The sequence below is a fragment of the Pelodiscus sinensis genome, chromosome 15 (genome assembly GCF_052426305.1).
Source record: "Pelodiscus sinensis isolate ZL-2025 chromosome 15, ASM5242630v1, whole genome shotgun sequence".
NCBI classification, from domain to species: domain Eukaryota; kingdom Metazoa; phylum Chordata; order Testudines; family Trionychidae; genus Pelodiscus; species Pelodiscus sinensis.
This window is the reverse complement of record NC_143066.1, coordinates 22688737-22707000: the sequence shown is the minus strand read 5'-3', so window position 1 is coordinate 22707000 and position 18264 is coordinate 22688737. Positions and strand designations below refer to the sequence as shown.

Genomic DNA, 18264 nt, shown 5'->3' with positions numbered 1-18264 from the left:
GCAGCTGGTGTGTACCACAGCCTTGGCCCCCAGAGCCGCTGAGAACAGCTGACTTGAACTGTGGCAGCTGCCTGCCACATGGTGACTGCCAGAGCTGAAGTCGACTATTTGTGGCGGCTCCAGGGACAGGGCTTTTGGTGGACTGGTAACATTTTATTTGCATATTCATTCATTGTATAATGAATATGCAAATATGCAAATAAAATGTTGTCAGTGGCCACAGCTGTTGAGCAAAAAAAGAAAGAAAGAAAGAAAAAAGGACCCTAACAGTTAATAAGCAAAAAAAAAAAAAAAAAAAAAGAGCATTAAAACAGCATGGCCCCTTTAATTGCATGCAGAGTCAGAATAGGGATAGGAAGAGAAGCGGTGGAGCACTAAGACCCAAGAAAGGCATTACTTCCCCTTGCTCAGGTCTTTAGGTTTTTTGCGGGTGGCCATCTTGTTTTCTTGGTAGAGCCAGAAGGGAGCTTCCCTGTGGAACTAGGTAAGCAGGGGGTCCAGGGGCTGGGCCCAGTTGCTGAGCGTGTCATAGGGTTGCCAGGTGTCTGGTATTTTCACCTGGCAGGGGAAAAAACCCAGACATTTTAGGTGTCCGGTATTTTCCGAATTTTTTTACCAGCAGGAGGCGAAAATACTGGACTGTCTGGGTCAATACCGGACACCTGGCAACCCTACCTGTAGGTCAGTGTTTCTGAAGGAGGGCCATGAACCCACCAGAGTAAGCTGCTGGCAGACCTGTGCCACATTGTTTATCTGAAGTGTCCTTAGCCACGGAGCCTGGCAGCTCCCATTGGTGCAGTTTGCCGTTTCTAGCCAAGGACAGCTGCAGGAAGTGGGGTGGCCTGCCAATGGGAGCTGTGAGGCTCTGTGGTTATGGACACTTTAGATAAAGAAAGCAGCTCAGGCCCACCAGCAGCTTACCAAGGTGAGCCAGCAGCCCACTTTGAGAAGAAACACTGCTTCAGGTTAACATATTAACGCCATTTAACTCATTATCACGTACACCATCTATTGCTCAGGCAAGTTTGTGGTTAGACATTTGCCAATGATTCTATCCATTGTTCAGCAAGCTATTCCTAGGTTCCCAACAGCTACAGGTAGCTGTCAGGCCATTTATCTATCCCAGAAGCCTACTAAGCTTCGTATATTTATCCTGACTTGCTTAAACTATTGTCTTACAGGATGCAGCTCCATAGGTTCCTTGTGTTACTGCTGAATATAACAAAAAGCTAAGTTAGCTCTGTTGGATACATAGGTGAGATGCATGGGGATTTGCTCAAGTGATCCCCATTCATTTGAATGGGCCATGTCCAGTTAAACCCCTGCTTGGTGCATTGATGGTGTAATAATAATCCTGTGCTGCTCACTAGCTCTTTCTATCCCAAATACTCAAAGTGCTTGACAGATTTGAAAGAATTTAGCCTCCCAGCAGTCCTGCAAGGTGAAAAGAATTATCTCCACATAAGGCTGGGGAGAATAAGTGCCTAGTCCAAATTGTAGAAGGAATTCACTGGCAAAGGGAGTGGGACAACTGCCCAGATCTCATGACTGTGTGTTAACCAGGCTTTGTTACCTTAATCACAGATGGGTAAATTGTTGTCATGGAATAATATATAGCAGCTCAGACCTTCAGAAACCTTGAGTCATATACTGTAGGAAGCTGCAGGAAGCCTGTAGGAACAGGGTGTACTAAAGCAGCAGTATTCTAATACAGAGGTTCCCAACCGCTGGTCCCTGGACCTGCAGTGGGCTGCGAACCCCAGCCTGCTGGGCCATAGCACATTGCCCAGTCATGACCCCAGTTTTTTATTAGCCCTGCTCGCTGGGGTTCCCTAAAAAGGAATTTCCTTCTGCCCACTTTACTATGTAGCAGCAGAGTGAGTGGGGTGGCGGGCAGAGCTGGAGCTGGAGCTGGGGCCATGGATAGTCTGTCCTGAGTGGGGCAGCCTCACCGTAGCCCCAGTTCCAGCTCCGACAGCCGCTACATGGCCCGGCTGTGTGGGGCCATGTGGAGAGTGGCTGCGGTGCTGGGAGTGGGGGGTGAGGCCACGGCCACATGGTGAGCAGCTGGGGCCTGTTCTGGCAGTTGGGGGTGGGACCTGCCTGGGAGAGGGGAGGGGGGCTGGAGCCTGCCGCTGGACAGGGAGGCTGGGACCTGCCGCAGCTGCATGGCAGGGGAGGCCGAGGCCTGCTGGAGGGGTTGGGGAAGGGCGCTGGGACCTGCTGTGGGGAGGAGAGGGATAGAGCCTGCTGCATGTTGGGGGACCGGGATTGGGGGAGGTCGAGGCCTGCTGGAGGGGTTGGGGAGCGGAGGGTTGCCAGGTGTCCGGTATTCACCCAGACAGTCCGGTATTTTCAGGCTCCGTCCAGTAAAAAAAACAGGAAATACCGGACATGCGAAATATCCGGTATTTCCGGTTTCCCTCGGACGGAAGCCTGGTGGGGAGAATTTTCCCCGCCTCATCTGGCAGGGGTGGTGGAGTGAGGAGCATGGCAGAGTTGTAGTGAAAAGGCATAGGAGGGGGCACTTGCCGGGCACCACGCTAGGGGAGCACCGAGCTGGGGTGGGAGCAGAGCACATGCTGCTCTGGCCCATGTGACCAGCAGAGACCCGGGAGGTGACCACGTGATGCCTCCCTCAACATCAGCCATGACCAACCCGTGGCACTTGCCTCCCAAAAGTGTGGCTCGCGAAGCCGCTCCTGTCGCCCCCCCCAGTTAGTAACAGTCTGCAAAATGCACCCATAAAAAGGAACTGTAGAGGATGAAGCAATAATCAGAACATCAGGAAAATCTTGGACATCCAAGATTGGATGTCATTTAGCTACCTAATCTAACAGGAAATTGCTTTCCCAGGGTCATCTGGTATCGAAACACAAACCAGTGTGTCATCAGCATTACAATTGTAACTGAAATTATACTTTTAAATTATGGTGCCTAAGGGAGACATGCACAGCAAACAGCGTAGGTTCAAAAACTCACGTCCTTGCATATTCTACACTATCTCTAGACAGAACTGGAAAAAAACCTGCCTGTAATACTGAACTCTATACATGCTCTGTATCAGGAAAAACTAACATTAATTTAAAGGGGGCAGACCTCCAAAAAATGAGGAGTACAGGATCTTTCAAAATGGGGCATTTTTGTTGAAAATGCCCCATCTAAACTGCTGGGTTTTTTTTAAAAGCCCCATTTTGAAAAAAGTGGCGGACACCATTATGCAAATGAAGCACAGTATATTTAAATCCCGGTTTCATTTGCACTTTCGATACATCTAATTTACATCCCTGTGCTGACAAAGGGGTGTAGTTTAAACATAGCTAGACATACTTAAGTGCATAGAATCAGTAGGGAAGGTATTGCAACACTGCCCTTCTATGTGACGTAGTTTATATAATAAAAGCAAGGAAACCAAAGAGCTGATGATTATGGAGTTGTGCAGTATTTATGGCAAGCATGGAGAGGGAGCCCTCACAACTCTGAGAGGTACTCAGGAGTAAGAAATATTCCTTTCCAACCAGTTATGCCAACCTGAATTGTCCTAAGGCTTCTAATTTGTTTCCTAGCAAACTGAGCAAGAACCTCTCCATCAATCTCACCAATTCTCACACTTGATCTGCCATAATAAACATAACCACCTCACATCACCTACTGACTTTCCCCAATTGTTTCCATTTTGCTGGCTGAACAAATCTGTGTAGCTCCCTCACTTACTAGTGTGCAGGATTTAATCTCTGACCCAAATGCTTCCACTGGTTTCTCTAATTAGACCAAGGGTAGGCAAAATACGGCGCTCTGGCTCTATCTAGCCCACCAAGAACTTTGGATCTGGCCTGCGGGCCGCCAGGACTCTTAGGCAGACTCCCTGCCTGCCACAGTCCCAGGCCGCTCAAAGCAGCATGCTGCTGGGGCCATGTACCTCTAGGCACTGCATTCCCCTTGTAGGTGGGAAGGGGGGAGACTTCATGCACTGCCCCTACCTCCAGCACAATCATTGCAGCTCCCTGTGGCTGTCCCCCTTGGCATATAGCACAGAGAGCCACATGGCCCCAGGAGCCGGCCACTTTGAGCGGCTTGGAGCTGCACCAAGGAGGAAGCCTGCCCAAGGGTCTTGCTGGGCTGTTGGCTGGGAGCCGCCTAGATAAGCACCTCCCCGTCTGGCACCCCAGGCCTTCCCACACCCCAACTTCATGCCCCCATTATCACTCCCTCATGCCCCAGGTCACCACCCAAACCCTCTGCACTCCCCCCCAACTCCCTGTCCCAGGTCACAACTCCCTCCCAAACCCTGCACCCCTTCTTATACCCCTCACTTAGGCCAGCATCCTCTCCTGTGCCCCTCCCTGACCCTGCAGCAGTGTTCCCTCTAAAATTTTCCATCCATGAGCAGAGTGAGTTTTGTCTTGTGCATCAATATTAAGGTCATGTGCGCTTCTTCAGATGGGTACTACTGTGGCACCCAAGTTATCAACAAATATCTCAGGGTATGTCTACACTACCACTCTAGTTCGAACTAGGGTGGTAATGTAGGCAACCGGAGTTGCAAATGAAGCCCGGGATTTGAATTTCCCGGGCTTCATTTGCATATTGCCGGGCGCCGCCATTTTTAAATGTCCGCTAGTACCTAGTCCGTGCCGCGTGTAGCCGCGGGGCACGGAGTCCGCACTAGTGGACATTTAAAAATGGCGGCGCCTGGCAATATGCAAATGAAGCCCGGGAAATTCAAATCCCGGGCTTCATTTGCAACTCCGGTTGCCTACATTACCACCCTAGTTCGAACTAGGGTGGTAGTGTAGACATACCCTCACAAATATCTTATAAATCTCTGCCTTTTCCCCTCTGCTGCCATGTCTCCCATCCTCCCCTTCCCCATCTGCTCCCCTGGTGCCTGCTGCACACCCCCACCCCTCACCCTCCTCTGCTGTCTTGGCTCCTGCTCTTCTCACTCCCCTCAGCCCTCCTGGGACCTACCCCCACCCCATCCTCTCTGACTCCTGCACCCGTGTTGGGTGTTTCCCAGTCCGGCACTCCCAAGTGCAGAAGGTGGGAGCAGAGGGGAAGGACCTTACATACCTTGCCTCAATAGGCTCTGCTTACAGAAACTTCCCAGAGTCACAGATTCACTGCCCTGGGAGATAGGCTACTACCACCAAGTGAATTAAATAAAACCCTGAAAACCAGGAAGAAACACTTGATCTTCTTCCTACGGGGTCCCCAAGCTCTTTAGCCACAAGAGAGCTTGAAAAAAGGAACAAAAAACACAGAAAACACACTATATCTCTGCTAGCTGACCTCTCAGGCTAGGCAAGCACACACACAGACCTCCTCTTACCTTCCAGCACACAAGAGTCAAATCATCACCTTAAAAAACGTGATTTCATTGACAAAACAAAAAGGTGTACTTGATGCAGAATACTTGGCTGCTAGGTGTTACAGAGCAACTAAGAAAAGAACAGATCAAAACACAAAGAAACACAGTGTATTTGGGCTGCAGCTAAGATATGGTAAATGGGGAAAGAAAGGCACATATAAGTTTAGTCAAACAGCAAAATAAAGAAAAATACTCTGATCGTGACCAAACGTACATTTTTTTTCTATCTACTCATGATCCGTACTGATCCATACTTCCAGGCCCAGGCTATTCCCAGTTTTTCTTGTAGGCATGGTAATTCCATTTGATTACTCCATCTTGCTTCCTCCAGCGCCTAACTTAGAACTCAGACAAAGGACAGCAGCCAGGTATCTATAGTCAATTTAAATGTCAACAGGCTTTCCCATTGGCTTTCTTGGCATTTTTCCAACATCCTTGCTAGCTTACCTGAGTGTAACCCTTTAGTCACCGGTTGTTGGCCAGCACTCCTCCTATCCATCGCTACTAGCCCTTCCCTTTCCCCCTGTACCCACCAGCCCCACTCTTGTCATCTGTAGCTGCCCTTCTCCTCTCCTGTAGTTAGAGCAGGACTGGGGAGGGCAGGCAGAGTTGGGGCAGCTCTGGACAGGCAAGCTCCCAGGCTGCAGGGCCTGAAACAAAGCCTGAGTGTACTAAGGCTGCAGAGGAGCATCAAGGGTAGGCAAAGGCAGCAAGTCCACACCCACTTGTCATGATGAGTGGCCATTTCAGACTGCAGTTTGCCCCTGAGGTATGGGGCTAGATGAAGACTGGCAGTGGGTCACTGAGGCAAGGAGAGTATAGGGAGCCAGGGGTTCTCAGAGGGGGGGACTCCAGAGTGCAGAGACATGGGGAGATACTGGCCAGAAGGGGGCGCTCCAGCACCAAGAAGCTAATTTCCAGAGTGACCAGCAGGAGGCGCCCCAGTGGTGAGTCACATCGTGTTACAGGGTGCCCCAGCAGGCAGCCACCTTAGAGAAAACTATGCCTTAAATCCCAATTACCTTCTCCAGATCACAACTCCTCCTTTCACCCAAACTCCCTCCCAGACCCCACATCTCCTCCTGCCCCAAGCTTGCTTTTGCACCCAACCTTCATCCCAGAACCCACGCCCCCTCCATAGAAGTGCAGCCCCATGACTAACCAAAATCTTGGAGTGATCCCCCCATCAAAAATTATTGTTCAGCCCTGAATTAGACAGTGTCAGACTTCAGGGCTCATATTCAGCAGCGTGGACTTGGCTTACAGAGTGCATCGGAGAGGCAGGAGCTAAATCTTGAGACATAACTGTAGCCTGGGTTTTTCTGTAGCAATCGATGCATTTGTAACGTGGTTGTTAATAACTCTATATGGCATCCAATTGAGAACTGTGAATGATAGGTGAATAAACTGCAAGAATAAAGTCAACAAGTAGCAAGTTCAGCATATAAACCTGATTAATGAACAGTGGGTTGATCAAAATCTAAGTTACCAGAGGAGAAGTGCAAAGTTACAAATTCAATGAAAATATTTTAGTGCTGAATTGTAGCCAACTGATCCCCCTCCCTGCATTGTAGCAGGATTTGAACTATTCAGCATTCATATTCCTTCCACTGAACTGGAAATAAACATGGATAAGATCAGATATAGTTCACTGCTGAAGTTAAATGCCTTTTCAGGTCCCTGAATCATCTGTATGATAGGCTATTCAGTGAATAGGATTCTTTTTTGAAAATACTGTTTGTCATTCTGGCAAGCACATTACCAGCTGTGCTCAACAACGAGATAGTTAAGACTATTACTTTTTGTCATTTTTCCATCCTGATGTGGTCTTTCTGGGTTGGGTTGCATATTACTTCCTTCAAGGCAATTAATGGAACCCTGCAGTGTTTGGACACTGCAGACACTAAGCTAGAAAGCAGTGTGATGGAGGAAAAGGCCTCAAGGGAAATTTAGGCACATGATGTCTGACCCCAAGACCACTGAAGTCAATGGGGATCTCTGTTCAATTCCATGGGCTTTGGATTAGACAATAATGCAAAGTGGTTTGTAACTCATCACATTCTGCCTGAATATTGCATGCAAAACTATCAGTAAAATATAAAGCCTTGTTTTCACAGAGACTCTGCCAGAGCTGCCCATGGCATATGCAAAAGGGCATGACTGGAGATCATTATCTTTGTGTTAACACATTATCTTTGTCTTAACTTGGATCATACCATAGGCAGCATTATTGTTTGTTCACTATAAACCATGGTATATTTTTTTATTAAAAAAAAGTGTTTTGGTTTGTCCCATCCATTTAGCGTCCTGCATTTGGAGCATAGATTTGTGTGGGGAGGTGCCTGACTGCCTGATCTGTGTGTGCAAATCCAATTGTGTGTGTATCTACAAAAGAAAGCAATGTTTAAAAACACCAATTTTATGGTGAACAAATGGGCTGTGTCTAGACTGGCATGATTTTCCGGAAATGCTTTTAACGGAAAAGTTTTCCGTTAAAAGCATTTTCGGAAAAGAGCATCTAGATTGGCACAGACGCTTTTCCGCAAAAGCACTTTTTGTGGAAAAGCGTCCGTGCCAATCTAGACGCGCTTTTCCTCAAAAAAGCCCCGATCGCCATTTTCGCTATCGGAGCTTTTTTGCAGAAAAAAAATCTCAGCTCTCTACACTGGCCCTTTTGCGCAAAAGTTTTGCGCAAAAGGACTTTTTCCTGAACGGGAGCAGCATAGTATTTCCGCAAAAAGCACTGATTTCTTACAGTAGGAAGTCAGTGCTTTTGCGAAATTCAAGCGGCCAGTGTAGACAGCTGGCAAGTTTTTCTGGAAAAGCAGCTGATTTTCCGGAAAAACTGGCCAGTCTAGACACAGCCATGGAGTTTCTACCCTGCCTTCAAGAAAGTGCCATATCAGGTTCTATGCCCAGAGCCACTGCCCTCTCCTTTGCACTTCCTGGAGACTGGCTGTGCTGGTGACTCAAACCCACTAAAACCACATAAATACCAGCATAAGGATAGCCATTCCTAGGAGATCCATTTGGGCCACTGAGATACTTTAAACTCCTGCAGAGTATGGATGTAAAATCCCGATTAATCAGGGATTAAACTAATCGGTTAATTAATGTTTAACTTGTTAACTGACTAAGTGGGATCCCAGGCCAGGGACCATGCAAGCCTGACTGGTAGCTCGTAGCTCCAGTGTTGGGGCATCCCACTGCCCATGGCAGGCTGTGGCTGAAGGGCTGCTCTCATGCGTGAGTTAATTGTTACCTGGTAAGCATCACTTGGGAAGAATGATGCTTAACCGGTAACTGTTTAACCGGTTATCTGTTCATAGCCCTGCTGGTTGAAACTAAATGGGACCCAGCAGTAAGTCCCCTGAATCTTGGTGCAGATGTTTAGTACTTGAGCCTAGAGTGACTTGAAGAGCTCTGCATTTTTATACATCTGTAGTTCTCAACAGCTGCAGCCCATGTGACATTGTCAGGACCATATGGGTAGTATATATATTATGTGGATACAACATGCATAACATAGACCGCTGCATATGCAGCCCACAGTGGTAAATAGGTTGAGAACTATTCTAGTTTTAAATGTCTCCCCGCCCTTATATTTATATTTATTTATGCCTTAATGGATATTTACAAAATAAGTTGTTTGGTGTTACTGAGTGTTAGTTCCACTCCAGGGAAAAGTATCTGACAGTATGTAACACAGGGTTTCAATTGGTGTTTTCCAAACTAAGCTGAACTTGCAAAAGCTGAACTGTGCAATGAACCAGATAAACAATGACTGCAAATGACAAATAAGAATGGATATATGACCCAAAAGCAAACCAATAGTATGTTTTAACTACTATTGAGAGTAACCTGATGCAGTAACCTGATACTATTGAGAGTAACCTGATAGAGATGAGAGTAACCTGATGCACCCCAGTGCATATTCCCGCAAGAAGCTGGCCGGCCAGATGGGGCACTAGGCTGCAGCGGGAGAGAAGACGTGCTCCTTGCCTGGCTCCCAGCTTCCTGCAGGCTGCTGTGCTCAGCAGTAGGAAGCCAGGCAAGTTAAAGGGGCTAGCTGAGGTGCACTGTGACCCTCTGGGGACTGCTGCAGCCCTGAGCCCCTTCCCCTGCCACTATTTCAGATGGTGGGGGTCTGCAGTTTCACATATTGGTCCCTGTGGGTGGGCTTTCTTCTCTTTCCTGCTTCTTCTGACTCTCAGCGAAGGAGGGAAAGTGCAGAGCCTGCTGCATCACTCCTCTGCGCCCCTCCCCTGGGCAGATGGGAGTGGGAGGGATGCAGCAGGCTCTGCATTTTCCGTTGCTTGCTGAGAGTCAGAGGAAGCAGGAAGGAGAAAAGAAAAACACAGGGACCGGTATGTGCAGCTGCAGTCTATCCCCCCCCCCCAAGTGGTGCTATTGCTCCCCTGCACTCACTCCAGATACCTCCCAGCTCCCTGCCCTGAATCCTTCACCCCCGTATACCCAGCCCTGAGCCTCTCTTCATATCCCCTAGCATTGACTCCTGCACCCCCCACACCGCCAGCCCCCTGCCCTGACCCTCCACACCACCTCACATTTACATTTCTTACCGGTATTGTTGTATTGCACCCCTCTCCCCCGCCCTGAGGCCCCCAGGGGGATGCGACACAACAGTACCTGTAGGAAACTTGTTACTTTTGCCACTGATTTTAACAATGTTGATTGGGGTGGAAGAATACCAGATTCAGATTAAATTAGAACATGAAATGATTGGCAGTGAAAGGGCTCAGAATTACACATGTAACCCCCAAGGAAATTACCTAAATTCCTGGGGCTCTGTCTGTTGGCAGTTCAGGGACAAACACGCTATCCCTGGTAGGGAAGGGGAGCCAAGGCAAACTGAGAGTCTGCTTGGCAACCAATAGGGAGTGAAATGCCTTTGTGCACGCCTTTGTGGTGAGGGGAAATCCTGGGTCCGAAGCAGCGTGATTCCTGCCTGAAGGAGATCCTTGCTAGCAGAGATCAGCCCTCTGCAGTGACTGAGGAGTCCAAAGTCATCTCTGAACCTGAGGATCATTCATGGAGTTTGTGAGTGCACCATCTTTTAGTTAGTCAGTCAGGAAATTGTTTTGGGGACCCCCTACTCCCTGAACTGTGTCCTCAAGCCAGAGAGTAAGGGTTTGGGGATTTTATAACCTGCTGCATATTAAACCTGTGGAAGGATTTACCACCTTATCCCGCTTGTGAGTCCTTTGGGCTGTACTGAACCCAGTCAGCCACACTGCTAAACTACTGTGGAGAAGAATTTTGTGGTCATAGGTCATCAAGGGCCCCAACAAAGTACACGTACCAGCAGGACACTAATCTTACATTTGCTACATCGAGTCACGTGACTGGGGCAAGTCACAGGTATTAGCAGCGTGGGACTCTAAAAATAGTGTTTTACCTTGTTATATTATATTTGTCTCCTGTTTAATATAATTATTGTGTTGAATATATTGTATCTGTTTGTGTTATTTCTTGGAAGTCTCCAACTATCTGGCAAGTACAGGCAGTCCCCGACTTACGCGGATCCGACTTATGTCGGATCCACACTTACGAACGGGGCTTTCTCGCCCCGGAGGTCGAGGTGGCGGATTGCTACCTGCGAGCTCCAGGGCGAGAAAGCCCCGTTCGTAAGCTGCTCCGGTGACCCTGGTCTGCTGGAGACCGTCTCCAGCAGACCAGGGGCACCGGGCGGGTTCCCGCGCTTCTGAGGCTTTGCCAGAGCAAAGCCTCAGAAGCGCGGGGAACCGCCGCTGCTGCCGCTTCAGTCCCGGTGCCTGTGGTCTGCTGGGGACCGTCCCCAGCAGACCACAGGCACCGGGACTGAAGCTGCAGCCACGGCGGGGTCCCGCGCCTCTGAGACTTTGCCAGAGCAAAGCCTCAGAGGCGCGGCACCCCGCTGCCGCTGCGGCTCTGCTCCCCGTGTCCCTGGTCTGCTGGGGGGGGCGCAGCTAGTGTGCCCCCCCCAGCAGACCAGGCTTTTGTTTTGGACTCTGGGGCAGAGCAGCTGGGGCGCTGCCGATTGGTCCTGCAGCGCCGCTCTGGGCACTACTGGACCAACCCGGCAGCACCCCAGCTGCTCTGCCCCAGGTCCTGATTCAGCCGCTGCTGGTCAGTTTCAGCAGTGGCTGAATCAGGACGCCTGGGGCAGAGTAGATGGGGTGCTGCTGGGTTGGTCCAGTAGCACCGAGGAGCAGCGCTACTGGAGCAACCCAGCAGCACCCCAGCTGCTCTGCCCCAGGCGTCCCCAAGTCAGCCGCTGCTGAAACTGACCAGCGCTGACTACAGGAAGCCCGAGGCAGAGTTGCTCTGCCCCAGGCTTCCTGGAATCAGCTGCTGATCAGTTTCAGCAGCAGCTGACTTGGGGAAGCTTGGGGTTCTTAAATTGAATCTGTATGTAAGTCAGAACTGGCGGTCAGTTTCAGCAGCGGCTGAATCTGGACGCCAGTTCCGACTTACATACAGATTCAACTTAAGAACAAACCTACAGTCCCTATCTTGTACGTAACCCGGGGACTGCCTGTAACTGGGGATTATCCTGTGGTTAGAATTTTCCTCCCAAGCTGCCCTGGTGACCCTGCTAGGAAGGAGTGAGGGGGGTGGAGGCACCGCCAAATAAATTCGTAGGGAAACATAAAGCGGATACACTGTGCTGAGTGGGTGGTGGGATCCAGAAGAACCCCGACCTGTCCATCAAAACCTGTAGGCAGATTGGCATTAAAGAATGTAACCGGGTGGAGAGGGGGCGCTACACACAGATTGTCTCATAGACTGTGTGGGCCCTTTACACCCTACATGCCAACCTGTGACTGATCTGTCAGGATTCAGAGTCAACTGTTCAACAGCCTTCAATAGGCAGCCTGATTTGTGGTACTATGATCAAATAAAGTGCAGTGATGTCTGGGAAGTGTTTTGGATCTGTGATACTAATACAAAACTGATTTTATAGAGTGTGAAGAGCCATGTTGGGAGTGACCCTGTGTCGAGCTACCATCTACCTCAGCCATATGTGTAAGCAAGTAGATAAGCAGCTATCCTGTGGGTTTCTGTGGTACCAGTAAAGGCTTCAGGATCAGGCTATTAGTTTTTTGATCAAGGGCCTAGGCAGCATTTGTTGAAGCATGAATAGTGCATTGCTCTCCAAAAGGAAGGTATTAACTATTCTTAGTAATATACCAAAGGTATCGCTGCCAGCTTAAGCCAGCTATTAAGGGCTGGGGCCCATCTCACAGATGGTTGGCAGTAGCTCCCAAAGCGTGCACACAGTTTCAATAAAAAACTTGTCAGGAAAAATCTGGTAAAGCCAATACATTTCCACTAATTTTTCCTAAACACCTGTGTCATCTCACTCTCTCAGCCACCTGTTCAGTGCTTAGGTAGGATTTGGGCCACTCAGTGTTCCCTGTAAACTGTGCACTTGAGTGGCTGCCCAGGAGATATTCCAATGCCACTCAGCTAATTAGCAGAGCACCCAGAGCTGGCAGCATGTGTTTCTACTGGTGCTGCACATTCACACATAGCTCAGTGCACATAAAATTTATTCTGCACACGGATGGGAAAAAATAGAGGGAACATTGGTGTGGACCTACCCTTGGTGCAGAGTACAGTGTGTATATTTTCAGACTTAGATCTCCTATGGGCAGTGCCTTCCAGACAGAGGTGATGGTAAGCTGCTTCTCCCTGGTGCAGTGCTCCAGCAAGAAGAAGCCAACTGGGTGGCGCGCTTCCAGCTGGGCTCCTGAGGCTCTTCTGCAGGCTGCCTTGCTAAGAAGCAGGCAGGTGAAAGGGGCTGGTTGGGAGCATGCATGCCCTCGGCCCCTGTCTGGGGCTGCCGTAGCCCCTAGCCCTCTCCTCTCCCTCCCTGCACTCTTTAGGGAAGGTGGGGAGGCTATGGCTGTGTGTGCCTGTAACTCTGATGCCCTTCCCCTGACTATCAGGAAGCAAGGGGAAAACGTACAGCTTGTGTGCAGCCTTCTCACTCCCAGCTGCCCAGGGGAGGGGCAGAGGAGAATGTACGTAGGCTGTGCACTTTCTCCTTGCTCCTTGAGAGTCAGGGGAAGGAGAAGAGGAGCAACAGGGACCTGGTATGTGTGTATGCAGCCCCCCCCTCCCAAAATGGCATCATTGCCTCCCCCACTCACCCCTACACACAGCCCAATCGCCTGCCCTGAGCTGCCTGTCCCGAATTTTGCACCCTCTATCCTTCCTTTTCTGTGCCCCCCACACCTGCAGCTCCCTGCCCTAACTCCTGAACCCCTACACCAGTGTTTCTTAATTTTTTTAAGACCGAGGAACACCAAATAATTATTTTTTATGAGGAACACCAAAAAAAAAAAAAAAAAAAGTTGGGGGAAAGTTATTGAGACAAAAGGGCGGCCATTTTGAATTCTGTTGTTCTCCGCGGCACACTGGTGTGCCGCGGAACACAGTTTAAGAAACGCTGCCCTACAAACTCCAGCCACCTGCCCGGATTCCTGCACCCCCTATGCCCTCCTGCCCTGTGCCTCTCCTCTCTCCCCAACCAAGTCCTGCACCCCCCATGCTCCCCACTTCTCTGAGCCCCCCCTCCACCCCAGACTTAAATTTCTTACAGGTATTGTCATATTGCACACTCCCTCCCAATCTCCTGCCCTGAACCCCACCAAGGGGGGTGCAATAACACAATACCTGTAAGAAACTTAAGTTACTTCCCCCCTGCTTCCAGACAAGAGGGAATTACCTGTGCAATGAAGATTTAGACTGCAATGCTCGTCTCTTGCATCACAGTTGTGTGAATTCCTTGACAAGAGGAAGTGAGGGTGTGGGTGGTGGTGGTGGTGGGGGAGCCTTTCTCCATCTTTCTTTTAGGTACAACCAGAATGAAGTTTCTCTTGGGAAGAAATGGAGAGTGGTGAGTGGTTAATTTGGATTGTGTGTGTGCTGCATCTATTTACACGGGCGGATATAGGGCAGGGCGAGCGGGGCAGGCGCCCCGGGCCCTGCGCTTCAAGAAGCCCCATGTCAAAGGGAGGACCCTGCGAAATTGTGATGCCCTGAGCCCCGCAAAATCGTCATCTGCCCTTGTCTATTTATATTGCCATCTGTTGCCACCTGGATAAGGGAGGAGTGATGAAGGTTCAGGCCATCATTCTGGGAGACTCATAAAGGCTGGTGCCTTACATCTCCTCCCATTTTAGATTTGACTTACCCTCCTGCTTGATTTCTCTGACCAGCTTGGCCATCCTCAGGGGGGCATCCCTACATTTCTCTCCTTGGCCTCCCCAGACTGTGACTAAGTAACTCCATTGTCTACCTAGAACCTTGGGCGGCCGCAGAAGGTAGGTCTGGGGGAGACCTGGGTCTAAACTTCTCCAAGGCTTGGATATGGGAGTTCTGGGATAGACTCAGCTCTGGTGATGAGAATGGGAAGATACCAGCAACAGTAACAATAGTATCTGAAAGGTGAATGTCAAACCAACAAAATAGTACTTGCTGGATGTGTATTTTCCTTACACTCATATAATAATAGCAATAGAAAGCATCAAAGGCAGTGCATGCCAGTCATCTGTAAAACTGAACACACATTTAGGCAGCATTTAGCAGTATTTTAGATACTTGGGTTCTTTTTTTACTCATTTCAATTAAGTCAATGGAAGAGGGATTAATGGATAAACAGTTATGCTTATATAAAGTTAAGGTCAGGACACTCTCTTCTGAATAGCAAGGACACTGGTAAGCCTGGCTCTCAGATATCTGCGTGACACGCTGCAGTATCAAGGCATAAGGGCACAAGCTCATAAGTGAATTCCACCTTTGAATTTCCTTCCTGTTGTCAGCTTGTACTGCAAAGCTAATGCTACTTAATCCTGTAGAGTCTGATTCTCTAAGCATTCAGTGCCCAGAATTTGCAAGGCTTATGGTGGCAGTTTTGTGTGGGTTTCTTTTGCAGGATTGGCCCATATTTTGTATGTTACCAGCAGCTTGGTCATGTTAAATTATTAACATTAGAACTAGCTTAAAAGACTTCAGATGCAAGAAAGGAAAATTACATATCTTGAGATGCCTCTTCCTGGTGCATTCTGTTGAACAAGTACTGACAGGGTGACAAACTGCTCTTGTCTTCTGCTCTCTCTCTGCAGACTAGCTGCCCTTTCAGCTTCTAATAACCCCAGTGCAGTCTATTTCATTTGCTCTCCCCATAACCTTTCTGTTCCACACCATCCTAGGTACAGTTTCTCCTCAGATCTCTGCTGAGGAGAAAGCATTCTCTCTCCAGAGACTGGTTCTCATTCACTCTCCTGCACTGCATTCTTGAGTTTTCTTATATCTGCTGTGTTAATGGGCCGATTTCCTCATTAGTCCTCATCCAATCTATTGTAATCCACTAATTAGGCCCTGTCAGGTTCACGCTGGGGAGAATGATTTGGTGTGTAAGTGACCAGAGAGCTATCTCAGCTCTTGGTTCCTAGCACTCTGACACAAACTCACTACTGAGTAGTGATGGCAGTTAAAATTGAACCATGTTCAGTGATTATGTTATATACTAAAGCAAACCTACGAGTAGGACATAGTATTCTTTTTTTTTTTATCTTGTTCAGTGCAAAGCCCCAAATGGTTCCTGATGATGATGAAAATGGAATGTGAGCTAAAATGTTTTCAGACATCACAGTCAATTAGAGGGGCCTGTTATTGTTGGTTTAATTGTAACAGCCTCTCTAGCTGACTTGTATATTGTATGCAGTTGTATATTATTAATTTCCTTTTCCTGGTAGAATGAAGTTGAGTTGGGAGAGCTGCTGCTATCGCTAAATTACCTTCCCAGTGCAGGAAGACTGAATGTAGACATTATTAGAGCGAAACAACTTCTTCAGACAGATATGAGCCAAGGTTCAGGTAAAGTAAAGGGCAGTGTATTTTTCAGATCACTCCTTCATGTTTGTGTGTGCTCTGAAATTATCGTGTATACTTAGGCTGCCATTTTTGAAGCCACTTAATGAGTTGGATACTCACTTCATATTAAAATTAATGCATGGCTTTGAAAAGCTCCAGTATATGTGTTTTTTTTTAAAAGCATATAAATCAAACATTGAAAATTCAGTTCTACTGGCTGGAGCGCAGGACTGAGAATCAGGAATTTCTAAATGCTATTCCTGCCTCTTTTTATGTGGTTTAGGGTTATTTCTTAACGTATGCGCTTTGCTTTGCAGCTGTAGAGTGGTGTGTGTGTGTTAAATATAAAGATGGTTTCATTCTGCAATACTTATGATTTTTTATGGTATCTACCCACCTCTCTCGTGCTTTACCTGAGTATGGAGAAAGGCCTGTTTCACTCGCCTGCCAGCTGGTGATTTCCCTTCTACTCCACAATATATTTCCCTGACTCCCTACACCAGCTGCTGCTGCCGTCAGATTGTTGAAATCTGTCAGCGAGAGATGGCTTCCGTCCAGGCCTCCATTCACTGCATTCCATGCAGAGCCAAGAGAAACATTCTGAACTCTCTGCCTGAGCCTGGTATATCTCCACTGCAAGCCACCTGGTACCTTGACATAAGAATCCGGATCCCCAACTCCCTTCCCAACCCCCAAGCTATTTTTCCTCCACAATGAAGCTTCACACTCCCGATCCACCTATGCAGAACATTGACATTTCTGAGACAGGAACATTGACTGCCTGTAACTGTAAAGCTGGAATTACATAAGAACATAAAAATGGCCATACTGGGTCATACCAAAGGACCATCTAGCCCAGTATCCTGTCTGCCGACAGTGGCCAATCCCAGATGCCCCAGAGGGAGGGAACACAACAGGTAATCATCACGTGATCCCTCCCTTGTCACCCATTTACAGACAAACAGAGGCAAAGGACACTATTTCTGCCCATCCTGGCTAATAGCCATTGATGGACCTAACCTCCTGCGTTTGTGTTTCTCTCAGATCCCTTTGTGAAAATTCAGCTGGTTCATGGATTAAAATTAGCAAAAACCAAGAAAACCTCTTGCATGAAGGGTACGATAGATCCTTTCTACAACGAGTCCTTCAGCTTCAAGGTTCCGCAAGAAGAACTGGAAAATGCCAGCTTAGTATTTACAGGTAAAAGCATTCTTGCTATTGATTTGATGCTATTGTGGCTGTCTCAGAGGGAAATGAATTAGCTGCCCCAATGCATGCACTTTCGCCTACACAGAGGCATCCTCTTTTTCAGCAAACTATCATTTATGGGCCAATCAGCTCTGGCATTTCTAGAGGAGCTTAATGAACATCACATTTCTCTGCATAGAAGCTTTCCTGGCGCTAGCACCTGTAGCATGGAATTGTCTAGGAACTCACCTTGTGATCATCACTCTTCATTGGCGCTGCTGGGAAAGCGTTTCCACTGAGGAGAGAGGCAGGCTAGTTAAACTGGGCCCTACACTGCTTCATAGAGAAGACAGAGGAATGAGAGACAGGTGGAAGGAAGAATCTGATGATAGTCCACCTAGACCTTTAAATAATAATTGTTTTGGGATGCCACGTAATTTTTACTTTGAGGACTGTGCACATGCCTTGTACTAGCCCATTATACATTGGCACATAAATTGGTTTGTTTATGCCTGTACTTTTAAAAGGGCATTATTAAGTACAGGTTGAAATTTGGGAATCTCTGGTCGGGCAATATCTGTGATCTGGAAGGATCGCGGATATTGCTGGACCAAACAGCCCCAACTGGCCAGGTTCAGGGGCTGGGCTGGTGGTGGGGAGCATGGGGCCGGCATGGTAATGATGGGAGCCCAGCCCAGCCTGTGAGCACAGCCCCAGTGGTAGCAGGGCTGGCACAGTGGGGAGTGCAACCCAGACTGGAGCCTGGGCCTATGTCTACACTGCAATGCTATTTTGGAATACTGGAGGATCCTGAAATA

The 18264-nt window shown here is 48.4% G+C and overlaps 1 protein-coding gene across 2 annotated transcripts in view; it reads left to right on the top strand.

The window, feature by feature from the left end:
* The window catches only part of SYT17 (synaptotagmin 17), an 89064-nt gene that overhangs the window by 32689 nt on the left and 38111 nt on the right, over window positions 1-18264 (top strand). For both annotated transcript variants that reach the window (XM_006123154.5, XM_075899385.2), the window contains 2 exons: window positions 16141-16261; window positions 17303-17458. In XM_006123154.5, coding sequence (XP_006123216.1) covers window positions 16141-16261; window positions 17303-17458 — 277 coding nt within the window. The remainder of the gene's footprint in view (window positions 1-16140; window positions 16262-17302; window positions 17459-18264) is intronic.